The sequence below is a fragment of the Corvus cornix genome, chromosome 6, assembly GCF_000738735.6.
Source record: "Corvus cornix cornix isolate S_Up_H32 chromosome 6, ASM73873v5, whole genome shotgun sequence".
Lineage (NCBI taxonomy): Eukaryota > Metazoa > Chordata > Aves > Passeriformes > Corvidae > Corvus > Corvus cornix.
Genome location: NC_046336.1, coordinates 25,008,772 through 25,032,361, shown reverse-complemented (window position 1 = coordinate 25,032,361; position 23,590 = coordinate 25,008,772). Strand labels below are relative to the sequence as shown.

At 42.5% G+C, this 23,590-nt stretch overlaps 2 protein-coding genes and 1 long non-coding RNA gene across 4 annotated transcripts in view; 1 reads left to right on the top strand and 2 right to left on the bottom strand.

Moving 5' to 3' along the window:
* The window catches only part of CSGALNACT2 (chondroitin sulfate N-acetylgalactosaminyltransferase 2), a 33,979-nt gene extending 27,218 nt beyond the window's left edge, over positions 1–6,761 (bottom strand). The window contains exon 1 of the mRNA XM_039553613.1: positions 6,658–6,761. The gene's annotated coding sequence lies outside the window, so the exon portion shown is untranslated. The remainder of the gene's footprint in view (positions 1–6,657) is intronic.
* Positions 6,486–21,702, top strand: LOC120410195. The gene is made up of 4 exons (XR_005602153.1): positions 6,486–6,587; positions 7,394–7,508; positions 15,972–16,132; positions 17,513–21,702. It is a non-coding gene; the product is annotated as an uncharacterized LOC120410195 (long non-coding RNA).
* Positions 21,703–21,890: 188 nt separating this feature from the next.
* Positions 21,891–23,590, bottom strand: part of RET (ret proto-oncogene) — an 83,786-nt gene continuing 82,086 nt past the window's right edge. For both annotated transcript variants that reach the window (XM_039554300.1, XM_019286684.2), the window contains one exon: positions 21,891–23,051. In XM_039554300.1, the coding sequence (XP_039410234.1) occupies positions 22,894–23,051 (158 nt within the window). In that variant the 3' untranslated portion in view covers positions 21,891–22,893. The remainder of the gene's footprint in view (positions 23,052–23,590) is intronic.

Sequence of the window (23,590 nt, the reverse complement as noted above, 5' to 3'; positions counted from 1 at the left end):
CCATGAAAGCTGGATGCCAAACAACTGAGAAACATCTGGTGCATTCCAGAAGCACAGCTTATGTCATCTGTAATTTTTCAGTCTGACATTATAACTAAGCATTAACTTACTCTTAAAGGACTAGCAATACCAAGCTTCACCAGAAGCAGAAAAGCCAGCAGCTTGTCAGAACTATCCTGATATATTCCTTGCATTGAAAAAGTTGCCAGTATGAACAACTAGAAACATCAAACACTTTGCATTACACTGGTTCATCTCTCTTGTTTTGTTTTTCAAGTCCCTGAAGTCAGTCTTTGGACCACTGGAACCACCTCTCTTCCTCTCTTCTTCAGGAAGAGACCATCATGTTTTGAAGGGGAGAGAAGCCAAGAGTTCTTGCAAACCTCTGCTAAGTTTTTGCAGGTTCCTTGCAATGTTCTTTCATTGTGTTCATATTTCACTACTTTTTTCTTTTTCTAATTTTGCTTGTTTTGCTTCACAGCAGGGACATACAGGTTGTTACCACAGACACTTGTCACAAATGTCACATTTAACACACTGTTCTACTGGCAACAACTTCTATTACACTGTTCGAACACTGGTTTAAAGTTGGGTTTTTTCCTTCCCTTCTTGTCCCTTCACACAGTTGATTTAAATCCCTATCACTTCCACCTGTCCATCTAATAGAAGCTCAGGACCTTAAACTAAGGAGGAATTCTGAAGAGTTAAAAGCAAAAGAATTCAAAGACCCTGGATTATGTCCAAAATGTGATTTTAAAAATCCAGCATAAAGAAACATGCATCACAGCACTTCACAGCAGAATCTAATACAATATTTTGGATGTTAACACCCAGTCCTTTGCCAAACACTGGGGGCACTGGGGCAAAGTTTGCCCTGCAGAGACATCTTACTGGAGGAGCAATGCTTTGACTGTGCTGGGAAGAGACCTGCCAGCTCTGTCCAGCCAGCACTCATCCTCCTACTTCAGAAATTGTATGTCCCTTCTTTAGAAGACTTCTACGTGTATCAGGAACTCACAGAGCACCATGAAAGATGGACTAAAGTACTATCACTCAGCAGTCTTAATTTTCACTCTACCAGAGCACAAGAAAGACATGCAAGACATCTGCTGCCCCTGGGGCTGTGAGTAGCATCAACAGTGCTGACAAGTGCCATCCTTTTTGACACCACTGCCTGGGGAAACCTTTGAGACAGCGGAAATGCTAACACAAGTCATCTGAAAGCTGTCACCAAAACACTCTTACAGGACAGACTTTATTTCACAGAAACTTAAGACAGCCTCTGAACTGTGGGTTCACTCTGAACTGTGCTCAAAACCAGCATTTTGTGTTTTCACAGTGTGCTTCAAAACACAAGCTCATTTAGATCACTTCCTCTGCTTTAATTCAGCAGTGTTCCCAACAAGCCTCAATTGCTTCCTGTGCATCACTGCTCAACACCTGCCCCTGCAGCAGCAACACAAGCTCCACCCAGAACTCTCTAAGTATTATTTCTGCTGTTCTACGGAGATGCAAACGTGCAAACACCACACATGAACACAGGGGTAGCAGAAAATCTGCCTGGTTACCTACCTGGCTGCAATTGACTATCACAGGACACACCCACATCATCTACAAACAGAATTAGCTCAGAGCCTTTGTACAGCAGCACCTCAGCCATCAGCTTTAAATTTTCATGTCTTCCTGCAATTACACACCTGAAAACCAGAAACTGTTCTGCCATGTCTCTGGCAACTGGCATCAGAAAAACTATTAGGGCCCTTTTCTTTACACAATTTCCTGGGACTAGTCAATATAAAACTGCTGTAGGTTCATATACAACTTTTTGGAAAACTCAGGTGGTCCTACAGTTTTGGTCTTCTATGAAAGCACTCATCTGTTGTCTTGACAAAAAGCACAATTAACAGTGCAGACATACTAACCTAATTTTGTGGTTGATGCTCATTTGTCAAAGTCAAATACAAGAAGGAGGTGTCTATATAACAGAACCTCATCTGTTCAGCAATTTTACTTGGAAATACAATAATTGCAAGTATTGTATTTCTAAGCTACCTTTAACTCCTACCTGTTCTGCATTGTATTATTTTAACTCTGAACATGTGAGAACCAGCCTGGAGCTACGTTCAGCAAAAGGAGACAACTGTTGCTGGTGACAGCCATTAAAAGTATGCGGGTAAGACCCATCTCCAGAGGATTTGTTAGCCATGAGAGAATTTTACTTCTGCTCTACAACTGGCATATTGGTTTCCTTGAACAGAAATTCCCTACAGTATCCCAGAGAAGAGTGAAATTAATTTCCCTAGCTTTTGGGAGAACAAGTGCCAAAAGTGCCTGCCCACCTAGCCCTCCCCCAGCATCAGCTCAGCCATCGCTATGCTGCTGAGACAGCTACATCAACTCTGCACACTTCTTCTTTAGTTGCCAAGTATGTACTTGTACTCAGACTCCTGCAGGTAAATGTTCTTACCCCTGCATCTACTGAAGTAATGCATTAATGGATATTTTGGGTCATTTCTGGCCAAAGCAGAGGAGCTGATGGGAAGCCTCACTTTTGACAGCAGGATGCATATGGTGACTGTCAGGTGCTGATCCATGCTTTCCGGACAGCTGCCCTAAGTGACATCCCTACCAGAGAGCCCAGTACCACAAGGGAGAAGGATCCTCTGCCAGGAGCTGCTTCACCAGTGAAACACCACCATTTAGTGGTGGAGGGGGGGTACAGGGGAGGAGAAAAGGACAGAACAAAAGCCAGCCAGACCTGCCCATTACCACCCACTCACTCCACCGGTGAAAGAATTAAAGGGGGGAAAAGACTGAAGTGAAGCCTGGCCCCTGCTGTCACCCACCAACACAGTTGCCAACAACACTCTCCTCAAATGTGTCTCCTAAGGAGACATGGGCACCCTCCACTGCAGGCTGGGCACGGAGAGATGGCATCCAGACCAAGACCTTCCCAGGACCACAGTACGGGCTAAAGGAAGCAATTAGACCCAAGAGCCCTGTGCTGGAAAGCACCTACACTGCAGCCACTAATCAGTAAACACGCAAATCAATATAGTCACTTTTTATTACAGTTAGAGATGATGGTCAGGAAATGGTTAGATTAAAAAAGTACATACAAGATTTCCTCACAAGATAGTTTCCTCATATCATCTGATTTGGATTCTCTGAACTTCATTCTGAAACACCAACTCTGTTGATGCTCTTTTCAGGGCTCACATTTGCACTCACAGCCTGAAATAGCTTGCCAGTTTTATCAATTTGCTTTTAGAGGATTTGGTGTGTGAATGGAAAGAGCCTTTAAAAACAAGTAAGGTAAAGCAGAGATCATTCCAAGATATTATTCCACCACACCCCATTCAGAAATAATTGTGGAGCAAGTGGCTCCTGCCAGTCTTACTATAACCCAGAGCTGCAGCACGGACAGCCTAGTGCCAGCAGAGAGAGTGCAAGCTTCTCACAAGTATTTTAGTGTGCCATGTTTTCACATGCAGCACCTTCAAGCACTAGGGAAAAAAGCCATTTTCATTTCCCCTTGAATCTCTGATCTTTAGCGATTACATATAGCTTTCAATGTTACTCTTTTTAAAACAAAGTTTCTCAGCTAGCAGTGACCATCAGAATCCCCAATTTAAACTACACACACCATGAAGTATCAGATAACCAAAAAATATTCAGCTGAATAACTTGCCTGTCTACATTTTTAGGTATAGACAAAATACCTACAGCCTTACAATATTTTTTTTAAAGAGGCTTGGACAAAAGCAGGAGCTACCTGCACCTAAAAAGGGCCTCAGACAGTATTCTCCTTTTGCACCAAAAGGCACTCATGATTGGAGTGCTGCAACTTGCAGAATTTCTCCTGTCCTCAAAAAAATTTCATTTTGAAGAGCTTTATAAAAAAAGAAATTAAAGATATTAAAGTAATTGCACACTTTCCGATTTTTTTAATGAACTATAATATTAATGGATATGCTGGGCTTTTCTGATCATCATTCTGAATGAAACTGTTCTGGCAGACAGTAAGAAGTGCCCTTCCACAAATTCTTCTTACAAGCTGTGGTTCTAACTCAGAAATAAAACTATATTCCTGTTTCCTTCAAAAGGCATTATATATTTTTTTTTTTACAAATATCTTGTGAGTTTTGTCTCATTTCCCCATTTCCAGCACTAAGCTTAAAAGACCATAATTAGATGCGTAGATAAAGCACAGTTATTTGTGGTTTGGTCTTTTTTCTAAAGACAATATACTCCTGAAAACATTTTCTTCCCATTGCACCCTTCGAGAATGACTTTTTTTTTTTTTTTTTTTAAAAGAGTCTTGTACTTTTGAAACCCCTGCCTATTTTCTATGTCATTTTTTCAGAAGCAAAATTATTATGGCCTTTTCTCATACTTTTATTCTGGAGGGCTGATCCTTTAGAGGTTAGATGAGCTAACAAAGAGCCAAGGACGTTATCAGTTCTAGCACTTATCCAAAGCCTGACTTTCATCCCACCTCCGTGATCCTGTTTCCGCATTATTTAAGGACAAAATACTGCAAGTCATGAAGCTTGCTTCATAATGACAGGCTGCTTCAGAGACAAGAAAAATATTGTGCAATTTGTTTTCTGCAGTGAAAAAAAATGACCTCATATTTCTCATACCCTCCCTCCTAGGAGTTTAGGTTTTTTTCTTTTAAAAGTTCAGGTGATTCTGGTGGATTCTTTCTATAAAGAGGTCCACAGAACACTTCTGGCAAGCGTGAAGTAGCAGACTGTGATGTAGGGGTTGAAATTCTTGTGCCAGATATGCTTGTGGGTTTTCTTGGCAACAGACCACAGCTACTTATCATTTAACTATGCCCTCAGATGATGTTTCTCACTGACTTGGGAAGACCCATATCCTGGGGTTGAAACATAAAAGCAAAGAATTTAAATTCAAATGTAATTTGGTGCAACTTCTACCACAACGTAGCAGCTGTACTGACAGGTTTGGGGGTTTCTTTTTTTCCTTTATTCCCTCCTGCCTTAAGCCTGAGAAAGACACTAAAACAAAGTCATGGGAGCAAGAAGGAAAAGAATTATACAAGATCAACTAATCTTAATCACACTGAAGTTTTCACATGTTTTCTCCAGCAGCAGAGAAGCTAAAGAATGTCTGTTTGGGCTGTACAGCCATGTACTTCAAAAACTCTGTTCTTCCTTCCACGTTCAGCTACTGATGGTTTAGGACAGTGGTGCTGTAGCAATGTTTAGTGTGGGTCTGCTGATATTTCTGACAAGGACTTACTGGCAGAGTCTTCCACAAAAGCCTCAGGGCGTAACTGAAGCTCATAGCTAACACCCCTCCACAAAATGCATCTACCTCCACTGACAGATACTGGGAATATTTCCAAGCCGCTGTCTCTGGTGCTCCTTGGGGACCCACTATCTAGCTAATAAATAAAGGGAAGACAGAAGTTTCCTTCAAACACACTAAAGCAAGATAGGAACTTGCGGCTAATGCATGCTGGAAAAGAAGCTGTCTTACGAGGCCTAGCATTACAGTCTCCAAGGGGGAAAAAAAAAAACGGTAGGGAAAAAAGGTATTTTTACTGTATGACCTTAAGAGATATTGAGTCAGTGTTGAAACAATCTCTCTTTTCTGCAGTTCTTCTGAGTTACCCGCGAGAAGAGAATAAAGTTAGTCCTTATCCATCATCTGCAAGTTTAGCAGAAGAGATCAGTGTCTCAATTTCGACCTGACGGAGGGACTTGAAGTGAAAAAAAGAACACAAACAAACTACAATACCACATAATAAAGTAAACACTGATTACACTTCACTGAAAACATGTACTATCAAGTATAAATTTCTACATACTGAGGTCTAAAAATGCTCTTGCAAATTGCAACCCCCCCGTTTCTGCTTTAGCATTTCTGAATTAATTGCCTGGTGACAATTACACAATTTATTTTTAGGTTCAACACCAAAACGTTCCAACTCTCACAGTTTACGAGAGCACACAATTTACCGAACAAGAACGTGTCAGACAAAAACGAAGAGATGTAACCCACAGTTTAAACAATGCTCAATATTTCGGAGAGAATAATTAAATACCCTCTCATCAGCATTTCCCCTACTTTGGGAGGCTGGTGGAAAGAATGGGGGGTTTCTCGCGGCTCCAGGAAGCCCAAAGGCCCCCGCGCAGCCCGGCACAGCCCGGCCGGGCGCTGACACCGTGCCCGCTCCAGCGCTGCGCTGTCGCGGGGGGGCCGCCTGCTGCATCCCCATGCCTGCGGCTGCAGAAACGCGCTCCCAGCACGCCTACGGCCAGCCAACACAATGGAAACGCAGCCGTGAAGGACCAATTCGTTTTATTGTTGAGACAGCGCTACGGTACAACCGAGTGGCCCGGTGCGCCAGGCCGCCGCGCCAGGGCGGTCGGGGCAGCCCCCTCAGCGGCCCCGGCCGCGCGCACCCACAGCCGCCCGGGGAGCTCCGGGCCGGGACACGGGCCGGGCCCGCCACGGTGCCGCTGCCCGCGCCCGGCGGGCTCCGAGGCGCTGCGAGGCACCTTCTGCCGGCAGCGGGGAGGGGCCGCGGGCCTGCCGAGAGCGGCGGGCAGGTGAGGGGCGCGGGGCCGAGGAGGAGCGGGGCGGCGGGAGGGCGGAGGGGCGCGGTACCGCCGTACTCACCGCGCGGGCCGGCGCGGAGCCGCGGCCGCACTTCCTGCGTGCTCGGAAATGAGCGGGCGGGACCCTCCGCCGCGCCGCTTAAAGGGGACGGGCCGGCCGCCCCCGACCGCCCCCGGGGCGGGACCGGGTCCCCCGCGCAGTCCCGCGGGAGAAGCGGGGCCGCCGCCGCCGAGCGGCAGCAGGGTGGGGCCGCGGGACCTCCTTCCCTCACTCCGCCCTGCGGCGCCTTCGCTCCCCGCTCCTCTGAGGCGGGGGCGCGCCGCGCTCGACGAGCCCCGGGAGAGGCGAGAAGTCCATGTCTAAGGACCAGAGTCGGGAGCGTACCCATGCACCCTCCGCAGCTGTGCCGGCAGCGCCCGCCGGGCGGTCCCCTCAGCGCCACGGCCACACCGAGCGCGCCCGGAGCGCTGCCGGCCCGCGGCCCGTGCGCCGCCCGCTCGCCCCGCTGCCCCCCGGCCAGTGACCCTGCCCTGCGGCACTGCCCGAGCGCAGACAGCGCACGCTGCTCTGCCAGCCCTGCAGCTCCATGGCTCGCAAAGGTCCTGCAGCAGCACAGTGATGCTGATTTCTCAAATGTTAGCAAAACCGTGACATTGTGAGGTAGCCTTTATGGTGGAAAAAACAAGCAGAATTTACCGATAATTATTTTCTACTTATCCAAATATTTATGTACAGTTCTGTATTTCCTAAAGAAATTTCTTGACCCTGTTTTTTTTTTTTTTTTTTTAATTATTAGTTTTCTGCAGGGCTTGACCTGAAAGGAAGCCAGGCTTAGGAACTCGTGCAGCTTTCCACCCACGTGCATGAATGGTGGCCTGTAACATTTTAAAAGGGTAAAGCTCAGGAAACAGGTAAGGTAGCAATGTTCTTCCACAACTATGTATCAAGAGGTTTTTGTCCCGCTTTTCAAAAACAGAGTCAGAGAAAGACAGTAAAGGCTTATCCTGTAAAGACCTGCACCCCCTAACTTGACATCAGTCTGTTGGATTGCCTGTGACTGCTCACCTGCCTGAAAGGCAGGCACTGAGGGCGTTCCAGAATGGAGCCCCCCGTGGTCTGAGCAGCAGAGGCTGCACCCTCTGTCACATTATTGCTCTGTCGAGGTCTGCACCCCCTTTAGCACAGAGCAGCCCTTTGTCTTCAGGCAGGCAGAAACCCATTTGTTCATAAATAGCTACACCACACAGGGTGGGAGAGGTCTGGATGTCCAAGGACCCGTTCTGTTCAGTGTAAATTTCAAGCCCTCAGACAGCAAAGACCTTTCCAGGGAATACCTTAAATGAACAGGGAAAGGACATTTGGCTGATGTGACTAGCCATCACTCCAGGCACTTTCCTATCCACTGAAACTTGTCACAGTGTTAGATCATCATTTTAGGTATTCATCAAAAATATGCTTGAAAAGTATATTCATAGAAGAGAGTTATCAGAAGGTTTTGAATATTCATATATGCACTCCTCAAACTAGGTAAATGTGGCTTCATTACTCCTTTAGAATAGTATGCAAATATACTATTTTAAACCTGACCTCATGTAAAGTTTCGGTATTGCATGTTAGAGATGGCTGTTGACTCTCCCTCAGCACCAATGCTTGTCTTTGTTGTGGATAATGTGTGGGAGTTTAGTAGACACCCATGACACACTGGAGAGTGCCGTGCTCTGTAGACATAATATTATTTGGGACTACAACAAGATAATGGAATGGAAATAACTGAAATTACTGATTTGGTTAACTAATGCTAGAATGTAGATCCGAAACAAACTGACTACCCTGCAGCACCCACTGGTTGGCCTACAGAGAGCAACCAGACTCTGAATATTGTCCTTCAGGCTTCCCAGGTACCACCTTTCTGCACACAAGCTTGTTGCTGCTGTGTGGGGGGAGCTCCACAGGGCCTTCCAGGAGATTATACACAGAATACTTTTTCTTCTTCTCTAAGTGCCAGTTTCCTCTGTTTACCACAATTTCTTCACTAGCAGAAGGTTTGGGTTTTTTCCAGATTGAGAGAAGGAAAAAATAGATTTCTTAACCTCTAGTAGGAACAACATGGGTATTCACAGTCATCTCTGTATAAAAGATCTACCATGTCAGGAGAAATGATGGGTTTGCTGTGATGTTGTGTATAGTTTCCTGACTCTTCTATCAGAATGAGCTGTTCTAAGATTAGACATTGCTTCATAACTCAGACCTCTATTTATGCTGACAGATGTTATAGTTCCTATTTGGTGTTAATCTTACAGGCCTACAGAGGAATTCCCACGTTGTTTGTGAATAAAGTAGGCAATAAAACATTTAGGAAATGTCTGTGTTTTAAGATACGATTCATTTCAGCCTGGGGATGTTTCTTAGACAGGTAGTTGCAGACCTCCTAGCATCTGAGAGCAATAGATGTATGTGTCTACATATATGTGACACAGCTTTGAATTTCCCTAAAATATTATGATAGGATGGTTATTTAGGAGACCAACTTTAAAAATGTTTTGCTAAACTTTGCTAAACACTGTTCTTAAATTGGTACAGTTAGGGGAAAGGAAGTGGCTGGCTGGCAATTGCTTATTCAAAAAAGAAGAGTTTTCCAGAACAGCATTAGCTCCAGCCTCTAGTGGTTTTGGTTTTCTTTTCCTTTTTCATGCCTTTTTTTCTTTTAAGCATATGTGTGGGCTGGAGGGGAAGAAACAAAAGAAAAAGAGAGAGAAGAGCTGATCTGAGAACATGATACCAAAGTGAAGGAGTAATGTAAATGAGGCCAAAGGAGCAAAGAAGAAAAGCAATCCTTCAACAAAGGATATTTTTGTTCTATTAACCTCTTGAGCCAAAATTTTCTTATTTGAGAATAAGAAAAATTGTCTGTTATTTTGTTTTAAAATTCTGAGCTTTAATTGTCAAACAATAGTCATTAATTTGCCTTGACACAAGGCTTTTTGTCAAATACCACAGCTCAGCTTTACTGATGGCACAATTCCAACATGATCCCATGTGAAGCCGCTTTCTTTTTCCTTAGATGTTGCAAATTATTTATAACAGATACTGAACAATACAACCAAAATCATGAAGAATTTTTAATAGCCTGAAATCAACCCTCCTACAGTATTTTAATAATTGTGATTTATATCCTTTAAAATCCTCGATTTGAGCTTCTAAGTGACACTCTCTGGCCCTTTGTCACTGGTCCTGTCCAAATGCATCCTGTTGCTCTGGGCAGTGAAACAGGCTCTTAGGAGAGGCCGTGTGCTACAGCAGAGTTAACTCACGTCTGGCTTGGGCAATGCCAAGCTTGACCTCAGGCTCTGCTGGCAGTGCTGCAGCGTCAGCAGCAGCTGGGTCACTGACAGCCAGTCCAGGGCTTGTTCTGCACCTCTGAAAGGACACAGGACACTGTCTTATTGTCCTCGTGGGGCATCTACTGTGGGTGTAAAGATGCTTGGAATGTCAGGATGTTTTACCTCACTGCTTTCAGAGACTGGAATAATCTCTTGACTTACCATAGGTTTAGGAGAGACAGTGCATCTGTAAAATTAGATTGTACTGACATACCACACAAAAATCTTCCTGTACTTATTGTTACTGTGCCCTTTATTTTGCACTGAGCAGCGTTTTCTTTTTGTCAATGCCTAGGCTTTTGGCCTCTAAGTTTTTGAGAGCTGAAAGACTACATTTTTTCATGTAGTCTTTTGGGATCAAATAAATAGTAATTCTTTGGTATTATAATGTACTAAATTTTGGACTCAGAAGCATATAATTTATGTAATGTTTGGGAAATTAACTGCTATGGATTGCTCTTTTCCTGTTGTTTTGGGATCACAGTTGCTAAATTACTTCCTTTCAAAAATTCTCACTAGAAAACAGTATCAACCGACTTTCAATTTACATAGAGTCCTTTCATACATTAAAGCAGACTCAATAATTATGGTACTAATTCATGAAAGTAGACGACATTCCTTATCATAAAAAACATAATCTATACAATCACAGCTGTAAGTGAATGTAAATAAGATTTAGTTTTATCTACTATCTGAAAAAGCTTTCTTCTGATAACAGAAGTGCTTGCTGTAGTCCACTTGCCTTTTTCTTTGAATAGTGATAGTTTAGCATCTGGAAAAGTGTTTGGAAACGTGTATCAGATTTTTTTGGATACAATCTCTTCAAATAACTTTTTCTTTTTGAAACCAACATATAGTTGCTGTTAGCAACAAATGTTTGCCAAGCTCTGTGACAGTAGTAAATGGATTGTGGAAACATTCCTGTACCACGAGTACGGTGTCACTCTGGCCGGTGTCACGGGGGAACAGGAACACAGGAGGGGACAAGCAAGGAGCTGTGTAAAGTGCCTGGGCTCTGCTGCTGCTCCAGCTGAGAGCAGCAGGTAATATTCTGCAGTGGTGGCTGAGCGTTTTTCCTGGCCACATGGCCTTATTTTTCCTGGCAGGAACAATGGGTTGTATGCCCAGGGTTCCACTGCTCACTCGCAGCTGCAGCAGGGTTATCACATCAGAGTAAGCAGTAACAACACATATGGAAAGTAACCCATGTAGGCAGTGCTGGAATTCTGTATTGGTTCATTTCTGACTATTCCAAAGCATCTTTACTATATAGCTTCTGTCTAATGGCACCAAGAAGTGCTGTAGGCATTTCTCTAAAATGAGAGGAAAATTTTGTCACAAATACATTGATGGCAAAGCAGCTCTGAAACAAAGTCCAAGCAACCATATTCTGTGCCTAGAATGGAAAACAAATAGGAGGGTTTTGACTGGAAGACTCAGTGTTATGCAAAACACACTAAGAAATACACATTCCTTTTTTTGTCCTCCAGTGCTGAAGAACAGTAACCTATGAAAACCACCAAGTAATATATTTAAAATCAATTTTATTAAATTACTTTTTAAACTGTAGACTTGACTACCTAGGATGCAGGAAAAGAAAAAAGAAGGTTCTGTATATGAGACTTAAGCCTGACAATCTTTCATGAACACTGCTTGTCTGATGAGATAACAATATAAATTATCAAGGTCTTTTGGTTGGTTATCTGGTTGGGTTTTTTTCTGTGCTTGAAAGTCTCACGCACCAAAGCTCAAGTTATTCAAAAAAATATCTACAGTAAATGCAGTCTCTATAGAGGGAAGTACTTGGGCTTCCTTAATCTGAGGTTCTTCATGTTTTATACAAAATATTCAGTATATCAATAATTAATATGCATTACTGCATAATCAGGTGTACCCACTGAGCCAGTCCGCCAATAAAACCACCACCACCTTCCACACAAAATCAAAACAAAGCTGTAGAAAGGCACAGTACAGGGATGATCATCCATGCTGAGAGCTTAGCAAACAGTTAGTACAATGCCAGCGTTCATTTCTTCGTTCAATAGACAGGACCAGGGACTAAGGAACTTCTCTTGCTCATTGTCTGTACTGTGCTGGGCCATTTTTTGCAATATTTATCTACTCCAGTTTAGGGCTTGGGGTGTTTTGCTAGTGTTAGCTAAGGCTTGTCTGTCACTGCCCAAAAAAGATCTCCCTCCCTCTGAATGAAAACTCCAGCCAGTTCATAAAACCAGTTATTTGTTTCTAGTTTCTGGTACCGTTCATTGATGCATATACATCATTAAAATGTTTTTAAGTGCAAAATTTTTCATATATTTAAATTCCTCCCATAAAATGGCATGGAAATAATAATAAAATCACCTAACTACTTTGATTTTATTAGCAGTACTTTACCAATGACTGAAAAACTCTCACAGGATTGAAACAGTGTAAGACATGGCAAAAGGAAGGTGGGACCTAGACTATTCCCTTGTCAAGACAGAACCCTCCTGGGTACCATAGAATATCAACAGACAAGCAGAGAAAAATACCATACCTCAGTTAAGCAGTTGAAAATACTTTGTTTAGATTTTCATGGAAATTGTCATGTGTTCCTGTGGTGCATAAAAGCAGTGGCTGATTTTGGAAAAGTGTTAAAGTATGCTATTGAGACTTCACTATTATCATTGTAAGACCAATGGGTAAAGATGAACTGATTTGCAAAGTCAGGATCAAATGTCACTGCATTCCTAGCAGTCTCACAAGCTTCCCTTTAATTGCTGACTTGTAACAATTGTTTTATCTTTGTTAGGAGAAAGTTTTGCTAATGAGCATCTTACAATAACTCACATCTGTTGGTAAAATGAAACTCCGAATCAAATTAATTCAAAGCAAGATTTTACATTAGAAATGCAATCACAGGAGAGCTGAACAGCAAGATACTTTGAAAATCACTTGAATTTGTACCCACTCCTTCTCAAGAGCAAGGAAAATGTGTTCCTGCTTCTCCTTTCCCGCCCCTATTTTTAGAACTAGAATGAGAAAGACCTGATCTGGCAGCCTGTACCCCATTTAAATGATGAAATATCAGGTTCAGATGTATTTGCTAGATGGAATTGAATAGTTATAAATGACATTTCCATTCCAATTTCATTCCCTTTTTAATTTAAATTTAAAGAATGTCAGTTACCAGTTCTGGCACTGTGCTAGACAAGCAAGGATTTGTACTATTTTAAAAAACAAATCATATCTATGACAGGATAAGCACAGAGATAGAAAGTTTTTTAAACTGACTTTTTCTGCAACTCAAGCATCTTAGAAGCTGTGTGCAAGCTGTGATTAAGTTCCTAATGTACACTCACAACATGAAGATGTTCATTACAAGTGCAGACAAATGCAAATAGTAAAATTTGGCCACATGTAGGAGGTGAAAGAAAAAATAGTTTAACTTGTGAATGCTTAAATGCTGCTGATAATTTTGTGTATGTTTTCTGCTCCCCCTGAGCTATGCTTAAATCTTTTATGACAAGGTCTTTACAGTAGATTTGATGCCTTTTATAGCAATAAAGGCAGTATGTACTATTCATATCACTGCATTTCAAGGTTTAATACCCTTGAATTGTGTTCTGCTATGTATTGCCTAGTAAATATAATTATCATTTGAAATGGTAACAATTAGAAGCAATCTCTAGTTCTATTATTTCCCCCAAAATAATGCATTTCAAAGCATGCATTTCACGTTTTCTAACACTGAGTAAACCTTAATGGAAACTCAGTAAGCAAACAGAATTGATTTCATAAACATCATTTCTGTTCGATTACAAAGTTGTCTCTGATGGTAACTTGTTGTAGCCTAATTTGATTGCTTACATTATCTTTGTGCATGCAAAAATGGGGAATAATATTTTGCAGTATAACTTAAAATATTCTTGGTAGTATTTTTTACAAAAACTCACATAATCTGTTTTTCCTCAGTATTTAAAAAATTGTCACAATTCATTTTAACAAATGATCCTGGAAGAACAACACTGTGTGAGACCTCCAACAGCAATGTTTTAAAATAAAAATCCATATAGTCAGCATAAAGTTTATGCTTTTCTGTTTGCTGTCTGGACCAGGCCACTGTTCAGAAAGCCTCTGCACAGGAAAAACAGTGAAGTAAGCATTTAAATGATTTCCTGACTCGATGCTAAAATCTCCCTCAATTATTTATACCCTGTACCAGAAATAATAATTCTTGTCTTCTGCTGTCAAATCAATCACTGACACTCTTGACCACACAGAAACTATCTTGGAGAACAGTTAACTCTGCTTGTTTCTCGCTGGCTGGTTCTTGAAGCTCTGTACACGTTTACAAATATATACTATGGATCTGGTACTGATCTCCTGGATCTTTTCCCACATTTCACTCTTTACAATGCTTTTCCAAGCTTTTTAATCATCTGAAGATGAACCCTTTACCAGATTTCTCAAGGCATGAGATCAGCCCTCCCTCTCAGCCTCCTCATCTCTCCCATCAGCCACCCCTTACTTGGGATTCCACTCTTTTTTGACATGTGCTTTCCCAACAGATGAGAATTTATTCTGAATCTCTTCTTTTTTGTGAAATATTCTTGATTAAAGGGATACTATTCTTGTTATTGGCAACAGTTTGGCAAACAAGTAGGATGAGTGTATCCTATTGGTTTATTGATTTGCACTGGGCTATAGCTTACACCACATTACAGTCTCTGGAAGAGTAAGTGGAGCTGTTGGGGTTTTTTTCCCCCAAAATAACTTTAAAATATACCTAAATATAGGCAAGCAAGGTTCTTTGCAAACCAAATGCTTAAAATACATATTCATTTGATTTAGTTTTATTAAAAAATTAAAAATACTTCCATCCTTAAGCACAGTAAATTCAGACAGGAAATTGCACTGGCAGGAAGCTATGAAAATGGCACGTTGCAAATGAAAATCAGTGTTCTCATCAAACTCTTTTGATCATGATCATGTCAAGAAGGAAAGCCCTGAACAGCTGAAAAATTATATAAGGGCTTTAACAATTATTTATGTGACCTGCTGAGTGCAGAAAAATCAGACTAGGAACTGCAATGATCGATTGATATCAAGATCGAGGCCGAGTTCTACAGGATTTCAAATCTATGGTAAGTACAACTGCAATGCTCTTGAATTGTTCTCACTATTTAGATTACTCTGTAATCCATATGAAACAGCTTTCAGATGAGATAAAGTTGCATTTTTATGAATTGTACCTTTTTAACCCAAATAAAGAGCTAATTATTTCTGATGAGCTTAAGGGAAGGTGTACTTGTCTATCCTCAGGCAGGCGAAATGTTTTTACTTAACTTCAGAACATTATCAGCAAAATGAACTTTGATAACAGCTCAAAGAAAGGTTTTAGCAAGAAATTTTTTAAGATACATGTAACCCTTTAAAACACCAGGTAAAACTAAAAAACAGGCCATAAGAAGAGAGGAACTATTACTTTTCTCAGAATGCATTAGGAGTATTTATCTCCTGGAAGACAGGTTGCTGTCCCAAAGTTTAGAAATGAGAAACAAATACAAAACACAGCTTACATGAACAACTCAGCTTTACTGAAGAACTTGATAAATACAAAAAAATATTTCATTCACTGTCTCTTCTAGGTATAAATTAGAAATTTATTTGTGCTTACCTGTCCTCTAGTGTCTAGTACCTAATTCTAAAGACTGCTTCCCAACAGGCAAGTTCCAATGTTGTACCAGGCGGGGATGGGCACACCAAGGCTATTGCTACTTTGTCCACATTTTGATAACAGTCTTTGTACTTTTGCTAGTTGACTCTTGGGATATTGGGTTTTAAACCAGCAAATGTTTATGAGTAATGTATTTATGAGTGATCCCGCTAACTTCAGAGGGACTACTTAAATTTTATGTAGTTAGATACAGAGGACCTGAACAGCTTAGGTTTTCTTATTAGGATTCTAAATACTTGTGCACATCTTTAGGAAATTATTTGTTTCTTTTTCAGGAAGTTTGCTTGGGCTGAAACAGTCAAACCATTCATCGCCCTATGGACCATCTGCACTCTGGTCATGGGGAACATTGCTGGGTGCCACTTAAGGGCTGGTGCTCTTGAGTATTATCTCCAGTATTTTTTATAAATTTACCACTGTAACTACATGCTTTTAGGTAAGCTGAGTTTTCATACAAAGTATTTCAAAATTATAAGCAATTTTTTTGAACTTTCAAAAGTTAGACTAGAAATACTCTTTTTAGATGTATTTTGAAGCTTGTGTTATACATATAAGCTTGTTTTTACTGTATGTTTTTGAGAATTGTTGAGATCTGGTTGAGTGTAGCATAGAGATTCATGCATATTTTGCATGATTAGCCCCCCATGATTTAAATATTATGTACCTCATATCCATGGGACAATATTTTTAAGAATTTCTACTATATAAAACAGGCTAATGTCTGCAAATTAAAATTTGCAAGCTTGAAGCAGATTTTCTGAGTATCCCACCTCTGGAAGTTTGTGGAAACCAATATTGCAATAATTTCCTTGTGCTGCTCTAAGGACTGTACTGACATGTAAGATTCATGCTGTCCCCCATGTGCCACAACTCAAAGCACAGATCAGGTAAAGCATGTTATTTCTGCAGATATTTAGAAAAGGGTGGCAGAAATTTTTAGACAGTTATTCCCTCCAACCTGTATATTTAGGTGAGTCATTTGTTCCCTTCAAATTCACTTTCCTCAGGGCAGCCAAGTGCATAAGTATTTCTGGCACCGATGGAAATAATCATCTGCTGTATCACTTTTTTCCCATGTGGAAAGTACATTTACTCCCCAAAGAGGAACTGAAACAAAATTGTCACCATTTTGAAGAGTGGCAACACAGAACAAACAGGAAACACTTCAAGGGAAATATTTACAAAAATAGCATACACAGAAGACATAAGAAGCTTTCATATTGTGAATGAATACTTAAAAGCAATAATCTATTTCTTGCCAACATTCATGAGCAGGAAGGGAGTCAAAATTAATTGCATTAGGAAACACTTAAAATTTTTTCATTTAACTGCACTTAATGCAGGTAACTGTGTATGGAAACTGTAATTATGAGCCACGTATGTATTTTACATGCTGGATCTATGTCCAGTAGGATAGGTGGCAATAGCTATTAGTGAAATTTTTCACACAAATTAATGGTTGAAACAACACGGACTTATGCTGAAAGTCTGAAGTGCACACTACTCCCTGCATCCACTGGTTATTTCAGTATTGCTTACTGGCCCACTCACCTAATGTACAGCAATGCTGTCACAGGGCTTGTCGAGTTAGAAACTGGGTGTTTCATGTCTCTCAGCTGCATACCGTTGATGAAGATACTGGATAAAACTACATTCTTCATTTAAGGAAGAAAAGATCCCAACAAAACCAAAAATCTTGATGCCTTGGTTGCTCATGGCAAGTGGGCAATTCCTATTTACAGACATGAATTACAGGAAAACGACTGGACAATGCAAAAAGTTATCACAAGTGTCATTTTTCTCTCCTTTTTTGTAGATCTCCCAATGGAAAAAACAGCCCATATAAAGGGTTTAATTTTCAGTGGCCTTTGTTTTACAAGTATGCACTCTGACGGTCGTGTCATGCCAGTGAAGATCACCATGGTATCACAGCAGAGCCCCTCCTGCATACAGAGATGTGTGTTTGCTGTGCATAAGCATTACTCAACATGGCAAGTGTCTGTGCAAAGGAAAAGCTGCTGTGCTTACTGCTTGTCTAAAACCAGGACAGGATCAAGTATGCAATCCAACAAGGAAGGTCTTTAAATTCCAACACATCACTTCATATCCCACTTTTTGCAAAATGAAAATCTGTGTTCAGGTTTTGGCAGTCTGACTCAAGACCATATTTCTGAAATCACAGACTTTAATGGAAACACAAAGTTGATACACAAAACAACATCTGAAAACAGATCTGAAACATCTAAATTGGACTGTAAGTGACAGGAGCAAGCTTTGGTAGAATTGGATTATTTAGAATAACCATCACAACGCTAACAACGAGTCACTCGGGATTTACATCCCAACATTTGTAGCAAACAAAAGGTTACCCTTAACCATGGTAGATTACAAATAAAGACAAAAGTAGTGCTGATCATTTACTCTTCCACATAGAACATGACTCACAGTCTGATTGTTCTCCCAAATACCAAGTCACTGTTGTAAGGACAACACTTTTATGCCTTAACAAATTCCAATGACATTTTCCTTGTGTAGTTTCAACAGCAGAGTTTTAGACCAATTTTGCTGTGCAAGTGTTATTTATTTGTGACTTTCACGGTAATAGGTTTATTTGGAATTATGTTATGGCAGTGTCCTGTGCATGGCAGTCTCTCCAATTTGGAGCTGAGAGGAGGTCTCCAACTCACTTAACAAGACTGCAAACAAAATCTCTGTACTTGAATATCTGCAAAAGGTGTGCTGAGGCAGAGGACCTCCTGTGGCAGAGCTGCAGGAGGTGGTGAGAAGGCTACATAACTTCAGGAAGGCTGGGAAGGAGTTGGATGGCTGGTTCCAAGGGCAGCCTGCAGTATGCCACACCCAAAGAGGCAAAAACTCCCCCACCATGCACACACAGAAGGGAGGAGGGGGGTCAGTAAGGCAGAACAGTGGACACTTGAAATGACAAGGACCTGCTGGAGGAAGAGACTTCCCTGAAGCCTGAGGTGCCCCTGCAGAACCACTTCTGCACTCTGCAAGCTGGAGAGGGAGGGCCCATCACATCAGGAGAGAGGCCGGAGCTGAGTAAGGCAGCCCCATCTGCTCCCTGTGTAACAACCAGCACAACTAAGCAAAGGTGACAGGTGAGAGTAGCAGGGGACTCTCCTCTGAGAGGCACGGAGAGAGCCACTTGTCAGCCTGATTACCAGAGAGCTGTACCAGGGATGTCACCCAAAGCATCATACCAAGCTTCATACTGTCCCCTGACCATTTGCTGCTGCTGCTGTTTCATGTGTGCACCAGGGATACAGCCAGGAGTGGTCTGAGGAGGACCAAGGAGATTACAGATCCCTGGGAGTATTGGTGAGGGACTCAGGTGCCGGCAGCTTTTTCATCAGTCCTCCCTGTCAAAGGGAAGGGCTTTGAAAGGGCCAGGTGAATCTGGCAAATCAGCAAATGGTTAGGGGTCTAGTGCCACAACCAAGGGTCTGGCTACTCCTGGGGACTCACACTGAAAACATGGGCTGACAGAGTCTGGTGGAGGCCCATCTGCCTGAGAACGGGCAGAGTATCTCTGGTCACAGGCTTGCCCAGCTGGTGAAGAAGGCATTAAATTGAAGTTGCTGGGAGAGGGAATCCTCAATCCATTCCACTCCTACTAGTTTGATGCCAGCACCAGCAAGAGATTTCAAGAGCCTGGAGAGGGATTGCAAATCAGCAAGAGAGAATCTGAAGTGCTGCACAAAGGAATTCCAGCCATTCCTGCCAGTAAGTCTGCTCCATCAGGGGCCCAACTTACATGCCTTTATGCAAATGCACGTAGCACGGGGGATAAACAAGAGCAGTGCAAGGCTGTGATCTTACCAGCATCAGGTATGTTGCAGGATGCTCCTGTGACTGGAGCGTTGGAGTGGGAAGGATACAGGCTCTTTAGGAAGGACAGGCAGGGAACAGGAGAAAGGGGTGTTGCCCTCCATGTCCACGACTACCTGGAGTGTTTGGAGCTGTGCTTGGGGATGGATGAGAAGCTTATGGGTCACGATTAAAGGGAGGGCAAGGACAGGTGACATTATAGTGGGGGTCTAAGGCCACCCAACCAGGAAGACCAAGCAGATGAGACCCTCTACAGACAGATAGGAGCTGCCTCACATTCACAAGCCCTGGTCCTCATGGGGGACTTCAACTTCCTCAATACCCATTGAGGGGACAACACAGCAGGGCAGAAGGTTCTTGGAATGCGTGGGTAACTTGCTTCTCCAAGTGACAGAGGAGTAAATGAGGAGAGTTGCTATGCTGGACCATTTTCTTTCCAACAAGGAGAGGCTGGTGGGGAATGTGAATCTCAAGGGCAGCCTTGGCTGCAGTGACCAGGAAATGGTGGATTCAGGATCCTCAGGTCAGCGAGGAGGCACACAGGAAGCTCACTAACCTGGACATCAGGAGAGCACACCTTAGCCTCTTCAGGGATCTTCGGGATAGAGTACCATGGGATAAAGCCCTGGAGGGAAGAGTGACCCAAGAAAGCTGGTTAATATTCAAGGATCACCTCTTGCAAGGTCAGGAGTGACGCAACAAAGAGGAAAGTCTGGTAAAAACATCAGGAGACCTGCATGGATGAACAAGGAGCTCCTGGACAAACTCAAACAGAAAAAGGAAGCCTATGCTTCCGCCACAGAAAAAGGGTGAAAGCAAGGACAGATAGCCTGAGAGGAATACAGAGAAATTGTCCAAGCAGCCAGGGATTAGGTTAGGAAAGCTAAAGCCCTGATAAGAATTCCATCTGGACAGTGACATCAAGGGCAACAAAGCAAGCTTCTACAGGTACATTGGTGAAAATGTGAGCCCTCTCCAGAGAGGAATGGGAGACTTGGTTACCTGGGACATGGAGAAGGCTGAGGTACTCAATGACATTTTTGCCTTGGTCTTCACCAGCAAGTTCTTCAGCCACTGAGGCCCGAGTTTGCACGAGCCCCTTTGCTGAGGTGGCAAAGGCAGAGATTGTGAGAATAAAGAACCACCCACCACAGGGGAAGATCAGGTGTGGAACCACCTAAGGAACCTGAGGGTGAACAAGTCCATGGAACCTGATGACAAAATGTGGAAAAGAAGGTGACTGGTGACAGCCAACATGGCATCACTAAGGGCAAACCCTACAAATATCCTTCTATGACAGGGTTACAGCACTGGTGGATAAGAGAAGAGTGATTGATGCCATCTACCTGGACTTGTACAGAGCAATCGACACTGTCTTACGTGACATCCTTGTCTTGAAACTGGAGAGGCATGGATTTGATGGATGAGCCATGTGGTGGATGAGGAATTGGCTGGATGGTCACACTCAGAGTTGCTGTCAACAGTTCAGTGTCCAAGTGGAGACCAGTGGCGAGTGCTGTTCCTCAGAGGTCGGTATTGGGACTGGCACTGCTTGACATCTTTGTTGGCGACATCAACAGCAGGATTGAGGGCACCCTCAGCAAGTTTTTCAATGGCACCGAGCCGTGTGGTGCAGCTGACACACCAGAGAGAGGGGATGCCATCCACAGGGACTTTGACAGGCTTGAGAGGTGGGCCCCTGCAAACCTCGTGAAGTCCAACAAGGCTAAGATAAGGTCCTGCACCTGGGTCAGGGCAATCTCAAGCACAAACACAGGCTGGGTGGAGAATGGACTGAGAGCAGCCCTGGGGAAAAGGACTTGGGGGTGTTGATTGATGAGATGCTCAACATGATCAGGCAGTATGTTTTTACAGCCCAACAAGCCAACTGTATCCCAGGCTACCTCAAAACCAGCGTGGGCAGCAGGTCAAGGAGGGAGATGGGATGTTTCTCCCATCTACTCTATTTTTGTGAGACCCCACCCAATGTGCTGCATCAGCTCTGGGGTCCCCAGCATAAGGAGTTCATGGACCTGTTGGACTGAGTCCAGATGAGCGTCACAAAGACCACCAGAGGGCAGAGCATCTCTCCTATGAAGACAGGCTGAGAGCGTTTGGGCTGTTCAGCCTGGGGAAGAGAAGGCTCTGGGGAGACCTCAGAGCAGCCTTTCAGTACCTAAAGGGAGCCTACAGGAAAGCTGGACAGGAAGCTTTTTACAAGGACATGTAGTGTTAGGATAAGGGGAATGGCTTTAAACTGAAATAAGGCAGGTTTAGGTTAGATACTAAGAAGAAATTTTTTACTGTGAGGATGGTGAGGTACTGGAACAGGCTGCCCAGAGAAGTTGTGGATGCAACATCCCTGGAAGTCTTCAAGTCCAGGTTGGATGGGAATTTGAGCAACCTGGTTTAGTGCAAGGTGTCCCCATGGTAGAGGAGCAGGCAGGGGGCAGGAAGTTGGAACTAGATGACGTCCGAGTTCCCTTCCAACACAAAGCATTCTGCAATGTTACTATTCTATTCTATGAAATCAGTCTAAAAAGCCTGTATAACCTATTTTTAACTCATAAAAGAAACCCTGATTGTACAAGATTGTATGTTTTAACATTACTAATATGTGGGTGATGGAAAGTAAATGTGTCAGATGAACATTCTTGATTGCCATCAGTCTATACAGCTTATCTTGTATCAAATTTATCTCCATTGTGCTAAAGGTAAGAGAAGTTAAGACTAATAAAACAAATTCTCTTCTCATTAAGACAAGACAATACATTTTACAAGACTTCAAATGTTGAATCTCAAGTGCTCTATTGAGTTACTAAATGTTTGCTTCCAAACCAAGATATTGGCTTTGTTAGTGCCAACATCATCCTAACACTTGTGATTTGATAGCAAGCTCAGTAATCTGGGAACCTGTTTCCCTCCTCCCTTCTATATATTTGTGCTTCCTGCTTAGATCAAGTGGTTGTATGCTAACAGCCACTATAAAAGTAGCAGTTCAAGTACATTTTACCATCCCAGAAAGCTGTAACACAGGATGGTTAGTCTAAAAAACACCAAGGATGAAGTGCAAGGCCATTTGCACTGAGAAGTTGCCAAATGGAACCATATGCAAAATGGCAAGAAGTACCAGAACTACAACTCTTATCCAGCTTGATATGTTTTCTGAAAGGGGAGAGTACCAATTATAGTCTTCAGCATAAATAACACACTTTAAAAACTACCAATAAAGGGATGTGCCAATTTAAAAGTTAGTTGTTGATTGTACAAAGAACGAGCCATATACTTCTCACTCTTTGCCTCCTTGTTCTCCTCAGGAGTCCATTACCTTTCACAAAGAAAATTTTAGCTATCAAACTTGTCCATAAATTTTGCCGCTGAGTGTGAAACCATCCAGTTAGCATATACACTATCATTTGCATATCTTGAAAACACAGAGTTAGTGCCATCGAATCTTGTGAGTGGAACGGGGCTCTCCTCAGGCCAGTTCGGGTATGACATGCCTAAAAATGAAAACAGATAATTTTTTCTGCACTGAAGAACCATAACTTCATGTGCAGACAGTAAGGCCCTTGGCAAAACTCCCTTCAATACTTTAAGCCAGTCCACTGGATTTTGTCCCAAATCAATTCATATAAATGATGTTTTGAAATCCCTGAAGCACAAATTCTGATGCAGACAAAAACCCTGGATAAATTAAAGTGCTTACTCGATAAAAAATTGTGTGCGTGCATGCACATGTGCATAATAAAAAGCGAAGAATTGTTCTTCTCATAAGCCTCCAACTTTCCATAATTTTATATTTTAACAATCATGTAGCAATATATTGCTTTGCAAGAGGAAGTTCTTCCTGTACAGGAAATGCTCCAAGAATTAATAAACATATTTGGGACAGGATCCAAAGTCCATTTTAATGATAGAGTATTTCCATTTACTTAAATGGGCGCTTTTCCTTTGGCTTCAGTGAGGTTCTGGGGACACTTTCACACCCTCACCAGGGATCCCCTCCTTAATTTCAGGAAATCCCAGGAGCACAACTGAG